Raw genomic sequence first — 14,035 nt, 5'->3', positions numbered from 1 at the left:
TAAAAACAAGCAGTGGTCTGGCCCCTGGCTTACCAGCACCTGGCCTACAGAGTAAAGTCTAAAAGAATCAGCGTCACAATAACTTTCCATTAAGTGACCTGTTCCGAAACCAAACTGAACTATTTGATCTGTCATTCGCGTATTTTCTCAAGATGTTTCCATCTGCTTAGCACATCTTCTCCCAGTCGGGTCCAAATCATTCCCATTTCAAATCTCCCCTCCTTTAAAAACTTCTATTTGATTCACCTAAATAGAAGAGACCCTTTCCTTCCTTCTAGTTCCGACAGATCTTTTCCCTTCTCATTTCATGAAACATTTTATTTCTTGCTCTTCACACTGGGACTGCCTATCTTATACTAGACTGCCTATTCTTTCTTCGTATGCCAGATCCGCATCGTTATTCACCTGTGTATTCCTCTAGCTTTGTATCTGGGAGACAGTCAATAAATATTTGTTGAACAAATGAATAAACACATGAATGAATCAGTCATCCCAAGTCTTAGTAAGAAGCAAAAGCTACTGGGTAGCCAGAAAAGAAAGCAATACAAGTGTTCCCTAGTTTTATTTGTTCCTCCCGAGTACAACACTTTCTTCATCATCATGGACCTACGCTTAAGCCAAAAGTTATAAGCATTCAATCTCTTACCAGCTAGTCTAATGAAACCAAAGCACACAAGGAGCAACGCACCTGGTACTTCTGTCTTTAATCATGTCCTCATCTTAAATACCTATCTGTATTTTCATAGATAATACTGCAAACTGATGCTACGAGATCACTCCTTCTCTCTCTCTCCCCTCACAAAAAAAAGTTAAAATGTCAACCAGGAGATGTCTGGCTGGCTCAGTTGGTACAGCTTATGACTCCTGATCTCAGGTTCATTCATGAGTTCAAATCCCACATTGGGTATGGAGCCTATTTAAAAAGAATGGGGGCGCCTGGGTGGCGCAGTCGGTTAAGCGTCCGACTTCAGCCAGGTCACGATCTCGCGGTCCGTGAGTTCGAGCCCCGCGTCAGGCTCTGGGCTGATGGCTCGGAGCCTGGAGCCTGTTTCCGATTCTGTGTCTCCCTCTCTCTCTGCCCCTCCCCCGTTCATGCTCTGTCTCTCTCTGTCCCAAAAATAAATAAAAAAAACGTTGAAAAAAAAAAATTTAAAAAAAAAAAAAAGAATGAATGAATGAATGAATATTTTTAACAATGTCAACCCTGTTGAACTTGCAAAATAAATTACAATAAAATCATAGTACAAAAAGATAAATACATTTTACAATAGGAATTTTGAAGGAAAGGGTAGGAATTAGCTCTTCTTAAAAAGCAGGTACTCTTTTAAAAAACAAATAATTCTGGGAGCATTTTCCTTCAAATGGTATCTACTTTCATTTCCTGTACAGTATTCCTACTGAGGCTGGGTAGAGGCAGGAGTCAGTCAGGACACTGCTTAGCTAGAGAGTCATTTTCTCCAGACTGTTTCCTGAGAACGGCTAGGAGTAACACCTAACAGAGAAGGCAGCCAAGGTAGGAATGGTGGCAAGACGTCAAAGTAGCTCAAGCTGCCATAGCTCGAGGCACCGCCACTCGCTTTTCCGGGTCAGTCTCCTTATTGCTAAAATCAGTAGTTAAAAGATGATTAAGTAAATGACAATTTTCCTTCTACTTTTAAATAATGCTTAAGTTTATCTCTGTAACGTTAGAACTTTCAAATCTGACACGTACTTAGTACACAGCAAGTATTCACTAAATCAATGAGGGGGAAAAAGACTTAAAAATCGCCAACATTTATTATGCAGCTCCAGCATGCCAGATACAACATATACAGAGCTATGTATGGATAGAAAAATATATCCAGGGGACAAGATCTCTGTCCCACTCAGCACTTGCCGCCCCCCCGCCCCAACTCCAGTTCCAACCACACGACCAGCACTGTATTTTGCACATAACAGATACATGTTTACTCAAAAGAACAAACTTCAAGGAGCAGGCAATCTGGTTCGGGGAAAAATTATACATATGCATTATATATTATATATTATATATACAAACACATATAGTCAGGCAAGTTAGTGCATACAAGATTATACATATCAATCGAGAGACAGATGATATATACATATATATAAACATCCAATGCTTCTTTTGTGTACAATTTATTTCTTCCTCATTCCAACACACCAATTAATATACTCAGTACAAATTAACAAGAACATGTGAACAATCTGAAAAAAACAAAAGTCACTCATTTCCTATATAATTCCTAAACATATTTCAGGCTATTCTGGGTAAGCCAGAAGACCGTGCAATATATTTACATGACAGCTAATGATTTTAATCTTTCCTTCAAAAAAGGAAAAAAGAAAAAAGCAGTACTCAAACTAAGAACTCTGATGTATTTTGGCTTTCCTTCATACTAATATAATGAAATGTTGTCCATCGCTAATAACTAGGTTCTTTGTGTCTGCACAATTAAATTGTCATCGCTGACAGGAAGGAGGAGTCCATCAAATAAATCTGCCGTAGTTGGTTAAAATTATAGCCATCATACTTGAAAAGCTTTGCTTTCAGAAAATTTTTTTTCTATCTTCTGAATAAACTATGTAAGACAATATAAAATGCAGGCATTTTATACATACTGGGTATGTAACGAGCTATGAAAAGTATAAAATATTTATTTCATAGAATAAAATAAGATAGGATCTGGTCATCTGTAGAATTAATACACATAATGATACTTATGACTTATATGACTTATATAAAATAATTTTATAAACAATTAGCAGAATGATATAATAAAACATAATCTTTGACAATTTTCTAAAAGTAAATGATTCTAAAAAGATTATGTCAACATGCAAGTTTTTCTGAAATCATATTATTTCTTCCAAATTAGATTTGTTCAGTTTTGTTTGCAGAATTAGCATAATATGAGAATTCTTTGAGCATGGGATCTGTGTTTCTCTCTTTTTTTTGCAGTGTTAACTTTAATGCCTAGATCATAGTTTGTACTCAAGACACGTGTACTAAATACAAAGTAAAAAAATCTGTCCACTTATCTTACTTTTTCAGCAAAATAATATTTAATTAGGAGCCGAAGAAACAAACATTAGCTTACATGGGAAAGATCAGCAACAAGAACATCATTATTTTCATGGCTTCTGACAATCAAAATTCATTTTTTTTTAAATAATTGCAACCTTTGAGATCTAGAAAATTTGGACACTTCTTGGCCTTCGCCAATCGTTTCAGTATCTCCAAACGAATGAAGAAAATCTATCTTTAAAAGCAGTTTCAAAGTATCTACCATATTTCTTCTAAGATCTGTTTCTTGCTCTTTTAATGCCAGTTCCTGTTACCGAATATTTATCGATAACTTGCTGTTTACCCAGACAATATTTGAATCAGGTATAGCCCTCAGCCTCACTGCCTGGAAATAAGGACAATTACAATTCAACATGCAAGGTACATGGGAGCTAGCAATATACAAGGGGTAAGGCATATATGTTAACAGAAAAGAATTTGTGACTAAGATTATTCCTGGATTTTCAGCCAGTGCCCTTTATCCTGGATCAATTTCCCAGGCCAGAGACTTTACTTTATATTCATTTTAATTCTATATCAACTTTTGCATTATAACAGTAACTACCATTCTAGTTTTTTAAATTCAATCTTCCTTACTGCAATCTTTAGTGAGTAAGAGCTTATAAACTGCAAAGTCAATTCCTTTATCTTACCTCAAAATCATTTAGTTAATCATCTTTAAACAAATACTTTAATGAACCAAGCAGTTTCTATATACCCAAATCCTTGGGTAGTTATTTTAATAGAGGAAATATTCCTTTTGGTGAGGCCAATAACCACCCCTGAATATGTCTTTTAAGTATTTCATATATTAGGAGTCTTTCAAAATGTAGCCCATCAGCATTCTGATTAATGGCATTATATTCATCACCAAAAAACAGAAATTTATGCTCAGTCCAAATTCAAAACAAAATAATTACATCACCTTTATTTCTAACAACTTTTCTTCTAAAGAATTTTCTCAAATGTATAAGAAAAAAATAAAACAAATAACTAAAGTTTTATTAGATACTGACACCCAAAAGAGAATTCCACCACATGCGTATTCTGGGGTCTGGACTCTGGCTGGTTTATATTTTATTATATCTAGTACAGAGCAAACTTGTGGGGATATTCAATTTGTATCACTCACAATAAAACACTTTTTGTTACTTACTGGCCTACATATTATTTAAAAAAAATACTACCTACTATATAATAATAATTAGGCCTGACCATATGTCTTCAATGTGACTGAAGTAAAAGAAATACATAATTTACAAGGTAATTCTAAAAGTAATGCAATGTACCTTGTATTAAAACTCAAAGTGCTCAGTTACTTTGATTAAGGTGAATTATAAAATCTTTGTGGAATAATTCTTCTCCATACGGGAATGTGCAGCTATCAAGTTACAATACTTGTCCTCAAAATCTTCATGAGCCTAGTTCAAAAGAACTCATTGCACTCCATCCATTAAAAGTCATCAAATTCATTATGATTGGAATTATCCATTACAATTATATTAAATAAATTCATCTAATCAAGGAGAGATGATCAGCTTTACAAACCATCTAATTTATATTAACACACACACACACACACACACTCCAGCATCAAATAACTTGAAAAAAAGTTTATGGTACTTTCTCATATGGATAGCTTCAATTTTCATTTTAAGAACGCAAACCCTTGCCAAATACTTGTTTTTATCTAAATTAAATATGACAAATCTTACTCTATATAGTACATTTATAAACATCTTGTCTCTAATTTTAAATTTTCATCCAAAAGTCAGTTTAGAATACATATTCCCATGGAGGCAGTGTTATAAAATTGTTCCCAAATTAATTCACAAGAGCGTGTCTAAACAAACACAAGGGATTATTTGGAGGTGTTAGAAATGCTCTAAAATTGAGAAGTGATGATAATTGCACAACTCTAAGATGACTAAAAATCATTGAGTTTTACACTTAAAATGAGTGTATGTAATGGTATACAATTTATACCTCGAGAGAGGTTTTTTTGACAAAGCCTATCCAAACTATACAAACCATTAAGTACATAAATGTTTGTATGTTTTCATACAGTGGTGACCTATGCTTCCATAAAATGAATTATTACAGTTGAGTTGTCCTAAGGAAACCACCTAAGGGGCACCTGAATGGCTCACGTGGTTAAGTGTCTGACTTGATTTCGGCTCAGGTCAGGATCCCAGGATTATGGGATGGAGCCCTGCGTCAGGCTAGGTGCAGAGCGTGAAGCCTGCTTAAGATTCTCTCCCTCTCTCTCGGCCCCTCCCCCCGCTATTGCTCTCTAATAAAAAAATATTTAAAAGAAAAGAAAACCACACAAGAAACAGGAATTTGATTTATAAAAAAATTAATAATTCTACCTTTCTGAATTCTACCTTTGACCAAAGGTAAACTTAATTAGGAGATTAGCAGTTTTGTTACAGAACGGGTATCCTAGTTCAAGTAATTTAAAAATAGCCTTATCCATTTCTCTCAGACCTTAGATTATGCATAATTTTCAACTATATTCATCACTCTGTACATGACACTTTTTTTAAAGGGTGCTGTTTAAGCAAATAAATAAGAGGAGAAAAAAGCTCTAACGTGGCAGCACCTGCCCATCCCTCTTTACCTCAGTTACTTTCTCATTATCCCTAGGCTCTTCCAGCAGAACAGACATGCTGGGTCAAGAAAGAGAACATGTTACCAATCCTTCTCAGACAGTGGCTTGGCTGAGTTGGGTCTGCATATTTTCAGTTCCCTGGCTGTTTTCACAGAGGAAAGTGTCAGAAATTTTGTCTGTTTGGTTCACTGATATATCCCAAACACTAACAGTGCCTGACACACAAGTCTTCCATTTAAAATGTTATTGTTGTCTTTTTGTCATGCTGGGTCTTAAAATATCATCTAAATAAATAAATGCAACTGCAGGCAGCTTTCAGATATCTCGAAGTATCCCTTTCCTTAAGAAAAACAAACTGGCACCTTATTAAACCAATTTTTCCCAAGGCTAAGTCCTGGATTGGGGGATGGGGGAGGTGGAGTGGGACAGAAGGGTAAAGGTAGAAGGAAAGAGGTTCTTCCGAAAACACAAAAGGAGGCTTAAGAACCTAAAACCATTACTGGCTCATATGTGGTAACTTGTACAAGGAGAATTTGCCTCGAAATGAAAATCAAAACGTACATGTGGCAAGTTCAAGCTGACCAAATTGGCTATTTGAAGTCCACCATATTTTAAGCTTGTTTTTTTTTTTTAATTTTTAAATGTTTATTCATTTTTGAGAGATGGAGAGAGAGCATGAGTGGGGGAGGGGCAGAGAGAGAAGGAGACAAACAGAATCTGAGGCAGGCTCCAGGCTCTGAGCTGTCAGCACAGAGCCCAATGCAGGGCTCAAACTAGCAAACCGAGAGATAAGGACCGGAGCCGAAGTTGTACACTTAACCAACTGAGCCACCCAGGCGCTCCTCCGCCATACTTTTAAACCAAAACATACTCAATATTTAATCTAAACAGTTATTGTGAGCTTTCTACTCTTTTCCAAAGGTAAATATATATATAATAATAGATTCTGTATAAAAATTCCCAGTACTTAAGCTGACACCAGCTATCCTACATCTCGTGTTGTAAGAAGAGGTTAGCTATAAGCAGAACTTTATTTTTTTTCCTCCAAGATATTAAGGAGATTCTATGGGGCACCTGGGTGGCTCAGTCAGTTAAGCGTCTGACTTTGGCTCAGATCATGATCTCTCGGTTCATGAGTTCGAGCCCCACATCTGGGTCTGTGTTGACAGCTCGGAGCCTGGAGCCTGCTTTGGATTCTGTGTCTCCCTCTCTCTATTCCTCCCCCGCTCATACTAGCTCGTTCTCTCTCACTCTCTCTCTCTCAGAAATAAAGAAACTTTAAAAAAAAAAGGATATTAAGGAAATTCTAAAGAAGCAAGTAATGTAGACCTTCTTAAAACTTTTAATGGTTGATGGCAGCGGGACTTTATTATGTCTATTTTCATTTCAAAATTTATGCCTTTCTTATATACATATTTGTATGAAATACATTACTCTTACTTTTATCTGCAGTAGTAATGGTTTGGGATTTTCAAACTGAGGAAGAGATTCAAATAAGCTTTCCTAAGTTAGAGGAGAAAATGCATGGGGATTTGAAATAAGCAATTAATGACCAAAACATAAAAATAAAAAGGAGAAGAAAATGGAAGAAAGAAAGTAGCAAACACTAATGACTCATGACAATTTGACATTATAAAAACATGCAGAAAGAAGGTAAAAGAGGACAGTGGGCATTCCAAATCAAGGAGAAGGAAAATAAAACAGTATACAAAAAGATACACACTGAAAAGACTTTTCTTCCTTAAAAATAGACTTTATTATTTCTCACTTATAACTTTTCATGATCCGTTTCCTCCTGGTCAGCCAGGACCCACTGAGTTATTTTCCTCAACAGAAAACCTCAACATGATCTTTCTTCCATCTCAAGTCAGGATTAAAACACGGATTTCACAAAAATGCTAGCTCATGCTGTATTTTCTCATTGTTGCTTATGGTAAATCATTAGATTTGATGCATTACACAACTATGTTAGATGATGGTTTTCTAATTATGAGTAAAATCTACTTTTTAAGTTAATGATTCCTTGTGAATAAAATAAAAATAATCTGCAAATATGAATTTCAACTTTTTAATAATAATTTAATGTAGACTTAAAAATTCGTAAGTTATTTCTCTTACCATTCAGTAAACAAAACAACCAAATCCTCTTGATTAGCATAATGTTCCATGACTTCTTTCATTAATCTCACTTTTTGGCCCCCTCCAATACTATTAATTCCAGCACCTCCTCTCCACTCTTCTCCTTGACCAAGGACCTATAAATGAAATCAACATTTTGTCACTGAGCAAAACTCAAGTTATAGCAGTATTACAGAAGTCATCAGCAACTTGTACAATATTACACAGTATCCACTCTTCAAACATTTCACTAAATCACTAAATCATGATGCTACAGAGAAAAAACACTTGATGCCTAGTTCAGGTCTTGATTCTTCAATGTTATCCATCCCATAAAATGTCATTCCTGATTTTACTATTTCAAAAGTAGAATCTAATCCAAGGAGGTCAAGGGGGTAAGGAGCACAGAAAATATTTCTCATATCTTATTTCTACTTGTTCAGACTAAAGTGAAAAAGAAAATACAGAAACTTCCCATAATGCTTTTCAATCTGACAGGAAATCTGTACAATGAACACCAAAGCCAAGTCCAGAAAGGTTTTGGACAGGACTCTTAAGTGATTTACCTACTGAAGCAAATCAGCTGTTCAAGGAAACACAGAGGGCATCAGGTCAGATGTCACCTTCTTTACTTTATAAAGCTTAAATTTACATTGCCCTCAAAAACTTAATAACAATTCATTAATGCAAGGAATTGCCTAAGCACAATTAATCAGAGCTAAACTTGTAGCTGTTCTCCTCACCATCTGCCTCAGCCTCAGCAGCTGTCTCCCATATTGGAAGTACACGGAACCACACCTGGCTGTGAGGGAGCAGCAAGTATAGGTTCCCCTCCGCCACACACACACCCTGAATTTTAATTCCATCACAAATTCTGATGTTCCCAAGATAATGATCTTACTAGATTTGTGAAATTAAGGGAGAATGAAATTAAACACAAGAGAAAGGGTAAAATAAATTTAGAGAATAATTTTTTATATCTAAGATAGGTAATAAACAAAATGGACTTTATTTCTTAATTTATTTATGTACTATTTTATTTATTTTCCCCATGATAAGGGTACACTTTAATCTCTATCCCCTATTTCCCCCACCCCTCACTCACCTCCCCTCTGGTAACCATCAGTTTGTTCTCTATACTTAAGAGTCTATTTCTTGGTTTGTCTTTCTCTCATTTTTATTTTTCCTTTGTTTATTTGTTTTGTTTTTTAAATTCTACATACGAATGAGATCATATGGTATTTGTCTTTCTCTGACTAACTTATTCCTCTTAGCATTATATTCTCTAGCTCTATGTTGCTGCAAATGGCAAGATTTAATTCTTTTTTATGGATGAATAATATTCCATTATATATAATTACCACACCTTCTTTATCCATTTATCTATCAATGGATACTGGGCTGTTTCCACAGTTTGGCTACTGTAAATAATGCTTCTATAAACACAGAAGTACATGTATCTCTTTGAATTAGTGTTTTTGTATTTGGGGGGTAAGCGCCCAGTAGTAGTATTTACTGGGTCGTAAGGTAGTTCTATTTTTAATTTTTTGAGGAAACTTCACAGCGTTTCTCACAGTGGCTATACCAGTTTGCATTCCAAGTTTATATTACAGTTTACCATGCAAGAGGATTCCTTTTTCTCCACATCATCCCCAACACTTAATGTTTTTGATTTTAGCCATTCTGACAGGTGTGAGGTGGTATTTCATTGTGGTTTTGAGCTGCATTTCTTTGATGATTAGTGATGCTGAACATCTTTTCATATGTCTGTTGGTCATCGGTATGTCTCATTTGGAGAAATGTCTGTTCGTGACTTCTGCCAATTTTTTAATTGCATTATTTGTTTTTTGGGTGTTGAGCTGTATCAGTTCTTTATATATTTGAGACACTAGCCCTTTATCAGATATATCATTTGCAAATATATTCTCCCGTTCAGTAGGCTGCCTTTTAGTTTTGTTGCTTGTTAGAAAATAAACATTAGCTCCAACTTTGCTAAACATTGAACCAAATAAAAACTCTGCTGGCAAAGTCCATAGGGCTCCCAGCCTCAGATTTCTAGTTATCACTTCATCACTACACTCACTACTCTACTGCAGGTTGGGGACAAGTGCTAACAAGAAAACTCAAAACTGACATGTATCTGGATTCATACTGGGGCTAGTCTAGGAGAATTATTGGTCTGGTAGAACTATTAGTTTTTACCCTAAAAACTGGCCTCCTATGGCCCATGATTTGCTACACTTCCATTCCAAAACCCTCTGGGCTTCTCCAATACTGCACTAATACCAGGCCCAGCCATATCCAAGAGCCTATTCTGTGCAGTGCACTATGCTAAGCTCTATTTTCTATTTTCTTTCCACTCTATCAGTATGTCAAACTTCAGTGTGCATCAGAATCATGTAGAGGGCCTGTTAAAACACAGACTGCAGAGTTTGTGATTCAGTAGATCTGAAGTCGGGCCTGAGCATCTCCTTTCTAACAATTTCCCAGATGATGCTGATGTTGGTAGTCTGGGGTCCACGCTTTGAGAACTACTGCGTTTCATAACGGGAAAACAGCAAGAATCACTCAAATGGGCTGAGGTCCAAGATTTAACATTTCATAGCCATATACCCTGGGGCAAGTTTTCCTCACCCATAAACCAAGTAATATCTAACATACATGGTTTCAACAGCATACCACATATAAAGTTCCAAACAGTGCCTCACACATAAGGAACATCCCACACCCTCCCCAGTACGAACTCTAATGATCCCTCCTCATTGTATTTCAGTATTATTCGGCATAATTTTACCCTGATTTCTCTGTTACTTCCATAATGCCTCCCATCAGTACATACTACTATATTTCTCCTCTATCCTAACAAACGTCTAACAGACTTCTCATTTATCCTGTAATAAATATCTGGTTGTTAACACTAGATCTCTTTTCCAGCAGAGTTTAGCCTCTTTACTAGCTGTTTTATATTATCATCCATACCTAGTCTCCTAGGGGTTATGTAAGTGAATACTACCTTCCTTCTACATTACATACTAGAACAGCTCAGTTTTCCCTAAGCGAAACAATCTTTCCTTCTTCTTTTTTGTTAAAGTTGTTTTTTGTTTCTTTGGTTGGCTTTTTGTTTCTTTGTGTGTGTTTTGCTTTTTAGTTTTTGGTTTTTTTGTAAATGTCTTCAGTTTGTTGGTTGGTTTGTTTTCCTACCTGGGATACCTCCCCATCCGCCTCTTATTTGTGGAAAAGACCTGGCTGACAGATCCTCATTTCTATAAAAAAATAAATAAGTAAATAAAAAAGGCAGGCCTTTCACAGCTCAGTTTACTAGTTCTACTAAATTCCCCAGGTTTCCTCTGATCATTTATCAATGAGATATTCCCCTGGAGATCAGTCTTCTAAAAAAAACCTTTCATACTTTTAATGTTCTCAAATTCCTCTAAAACAAACAACAAGAAAAGCAACTCTCAATAATGAAACAGAAAAGGTATCCCCTTCACAGCCATGTTTCCCCTTCTCTGTAAACAAAGAAACATACTATGATAGACATACCCATTATAGAAAAAAAATTCTTCTTAGTCATGAAAAAAACTACTGTCAAATCTGCTATGCTGTGCTTGTACATGGCCCCTCAAAAGAAACATAAATATATATAAACATATTTTTCTGTTGTTTCATAGAAGATGTTTATATAAAGCATTAGCAAATATGAAGAAATCATTGTCTAAGTGGCAGAGTATGAATAAGGCCAAAATGTATCCTTAAAACAATCAATTATATACACAAACTCAGTAATTATGTAACCAAAATTCAACTTCCTTGTGTAGACTGCAGATTGTGGCAGTAGGATCATTGGTATTTTTATGAAAAATGTACTTTAGTCACATATTCTAACATGTCTGCGAATTAAAAGATATACTGTACCTTCACAGTATAATTGAAGTATTTGGCTGACTGCATAAATCGATGGAATCCATCACTTTCTTTTGTTGCTACAGTTATGACTAATAATTTATCTGTAAAGACAGAAGGGACTAACGTAAGATGGTTTTGCAAGAGGTTAAATGCTCCCACTTTACAACCCACTACAGTGATTAGAGTCATTAAACCTACCCACCTACCTCCTATTCATTTTCGTAATGAAAAGTCTTAGTAGCCACAACAACATATACATCGTCTTCACTGCGTTGTTGTTTATTTAGCAAATAAAGGAACCAAAATCAGGGCTGCCCTAGTAAATACACAGCTTTTAGTCACCATTCTATGATGGACAATTATTTTCAGTCCAACATAAAACCATTTGTCAGTAGGAGGAGGCAGACTTAAGCAATCATTCAAAACATCCATAAAAGCTATTAAGGAGAATGCTTATCAGGAAAAGGCATGCAGAAAAATGTATAAAAGAACAAAGTATATTAGCAAATATCAAAAGTGCTGGGACATTTCTTTTAACCTGAGGACACAGGAGGACTCACGGACTAAAAAAGCAAAAGTCAACATCTTTATAACATTCAATGCATTGAGCTGTACCGTTTGTCACCTGCATGTTGTTACCAATAACACAAAACTCACAAGGTATTAAATGTCTGCTAGGCAATAGGCAATTATTGGAAATAGCACTAATGCATTACAGAATTCAATTAGAAATAATTTCATATAAATCAAAGTAATTTTGCATCAAATTTTAAAAATAATTAAAATAATAAAATATACATAGGTGCAATACACATGAAGAAATAATAAATTCAAACATTCACTAGTCAACTAAAGAAAGGAAAACGTTTCCATAAAGATAAATATCAACGTCCTTAGATTTTTTTCTGGAAAAAGGTATTTCTCACATAATTTTCACCACTATAAGAAATAAATATTCAAGGAAAAATAAGTTATTTTCATAAAGTTGACGGCAGCAAGTAAATTTTTTTTTTTTTAATTTTTTTTTCAACGTTTTTTATTTATTTTTGGGACAGAGAGAGACAGAGCATGAACGGGGGAGGGGCAGAGAGAGAGGGAGACACAGAATCGGAAACAGGCTCCAGGCTCCGAGCCATCAGCCCAGAGCCTGACGCGGGGCTCGAACTCACGGACCGCAAGATCGTGACCTGGCTGAAGTCGGACGCTTAACCGACTGCGCCACCCAGGCGCCCCCAAGTAAATATTTTTTAAGAACACTTTTGTAATTATTTTTTTTTTAAGGACCAAGTTGTCTTTTTTTTTTTTTTTTTTAGAGAGTGCGCGCACGCAAGCGCACACACACACAAACACACAAACTTGCACGCACACGAGCAGGCGAGGAGCACAGAGAGAGGAGGATGGAGAATCTGAAGTGGGCTCCATGCTAACAGCAGCGAGCCTGTCGTAGAGTTCGAACTCACAAACCATGAAATCATGACCTGAGCCGAATCAAGAGACAGACACCTAACCGACTGAACCATCTGGGTACCCAATTAACTGCTATTTTTTAAGAAACAAAATTTATACCCAATTAGCTGTTATTTTTTAAGAAACAAAATTTAATTTGTAAAGTTTCAAGCAGGGCTTAACTGATTAAGAAAATATGACATGTTACCATTCACAATAAATTTTAAAATGGAGACTACCAGATTTTATAAGAGTAAAAGAACATACTTTAAAGTCTCTTTTCTCTGTAATAAAATTACTGTATTTAAAGATACCTTTCTTATCTTAACTTCTATACATAGGCCATAAGAATTATCTACGAGTTTACATTTTGGTTAGATGGATTTTTACGCTTACCATTTTCAGTATAAAATTAGCAGCAAGGATTTCATCATCCTTAATAGGAAAAGAAATGTTGGCCAGACCACTGAGTAGACAGAAACGTTACACTAATCCAATGACTCAGAAGGCAAAGTTAAAAATGGGTAGTCTATGTCTGGCAATCTTATGCCAAATAAGGACTCCTATTGTTTCATTATTGTTGCTAATTACAAAAAAAACAAATAGTGAATTAGTAACTTTGTTTTAAAAAAATGTATGATTCATAGCATTACATATAAATTTATGTTTCCTTTTATCTGCTATTCAGTATCATTACTGTGATAAGAAACAAGTCTTATTTATAATAAATATATAATAAATATATTAGTATATTTATTATATATTAATATATTAATATATAATTTTATATTATAAAATATAGTATATAATAAATATAATAAATATTAATATTGTAAATATACTCTATAATATTATAGTAATATAATATATAAAATATAATA

At 35.2% G+C, this 14,035-nt stretch overlaps 1 protein-coding gene across 5 annotated transcripts in view; it reads right to left on the bottom strand.

Moving 5' to 3' along the window:
• The window catches only part of PLOD2 (procollagen-lysine,2-oxoglutarate 5-dioxygenase 2), a 100,313-nt gene that overhangs the window by 46,853 nt on the left and 39,425 nt on the right, over positions 1-14,035 (bottom strand). For 3 of the 5 annotated variants that reach the window (XM_042956434.1, XM_042956431.1, XM_007086332.3), the window contains exons 2-3: positions 11,718-11,809; positions 7,803-7,939 (exon numbers count right to left, since the gene is read on the bottom strand). In XM_042956434.1, coding sequence (XP_042812368.1) covers positions 7,803-7,939; positions 11,718-11,809 — 229 coding nt within the window. Of the gene's footprint in view, positions 1-7,802; positions 7,940-11,003; positions 11,196-11,717; positions 11,810-11,914; positions 11,930-14,035 lie in introns of those variants that run through there. The other 2 variants (XM_042956432.1, XM_042956433.1) reach the window with 2 other exon arrangements.

The sequence above is a fragment of the Panthera tigris genome, chromosome C2 (genome assembly GCF_018350195.1).
Source record: "Panthera tigris isolate Pti1 chromosome C2, P.tigris_Pti1_mat1.1, whole genome shotgun sequence".
Taxonomy (NCBI): Eukaryota; Metazoa; Chordata; class Mammalia; order Carnivora; family Felidae; genus Panthera; species Panthera tigris.
This window is presented reverse-complemented; position numbering and strand designations above follow the sequence as displayed.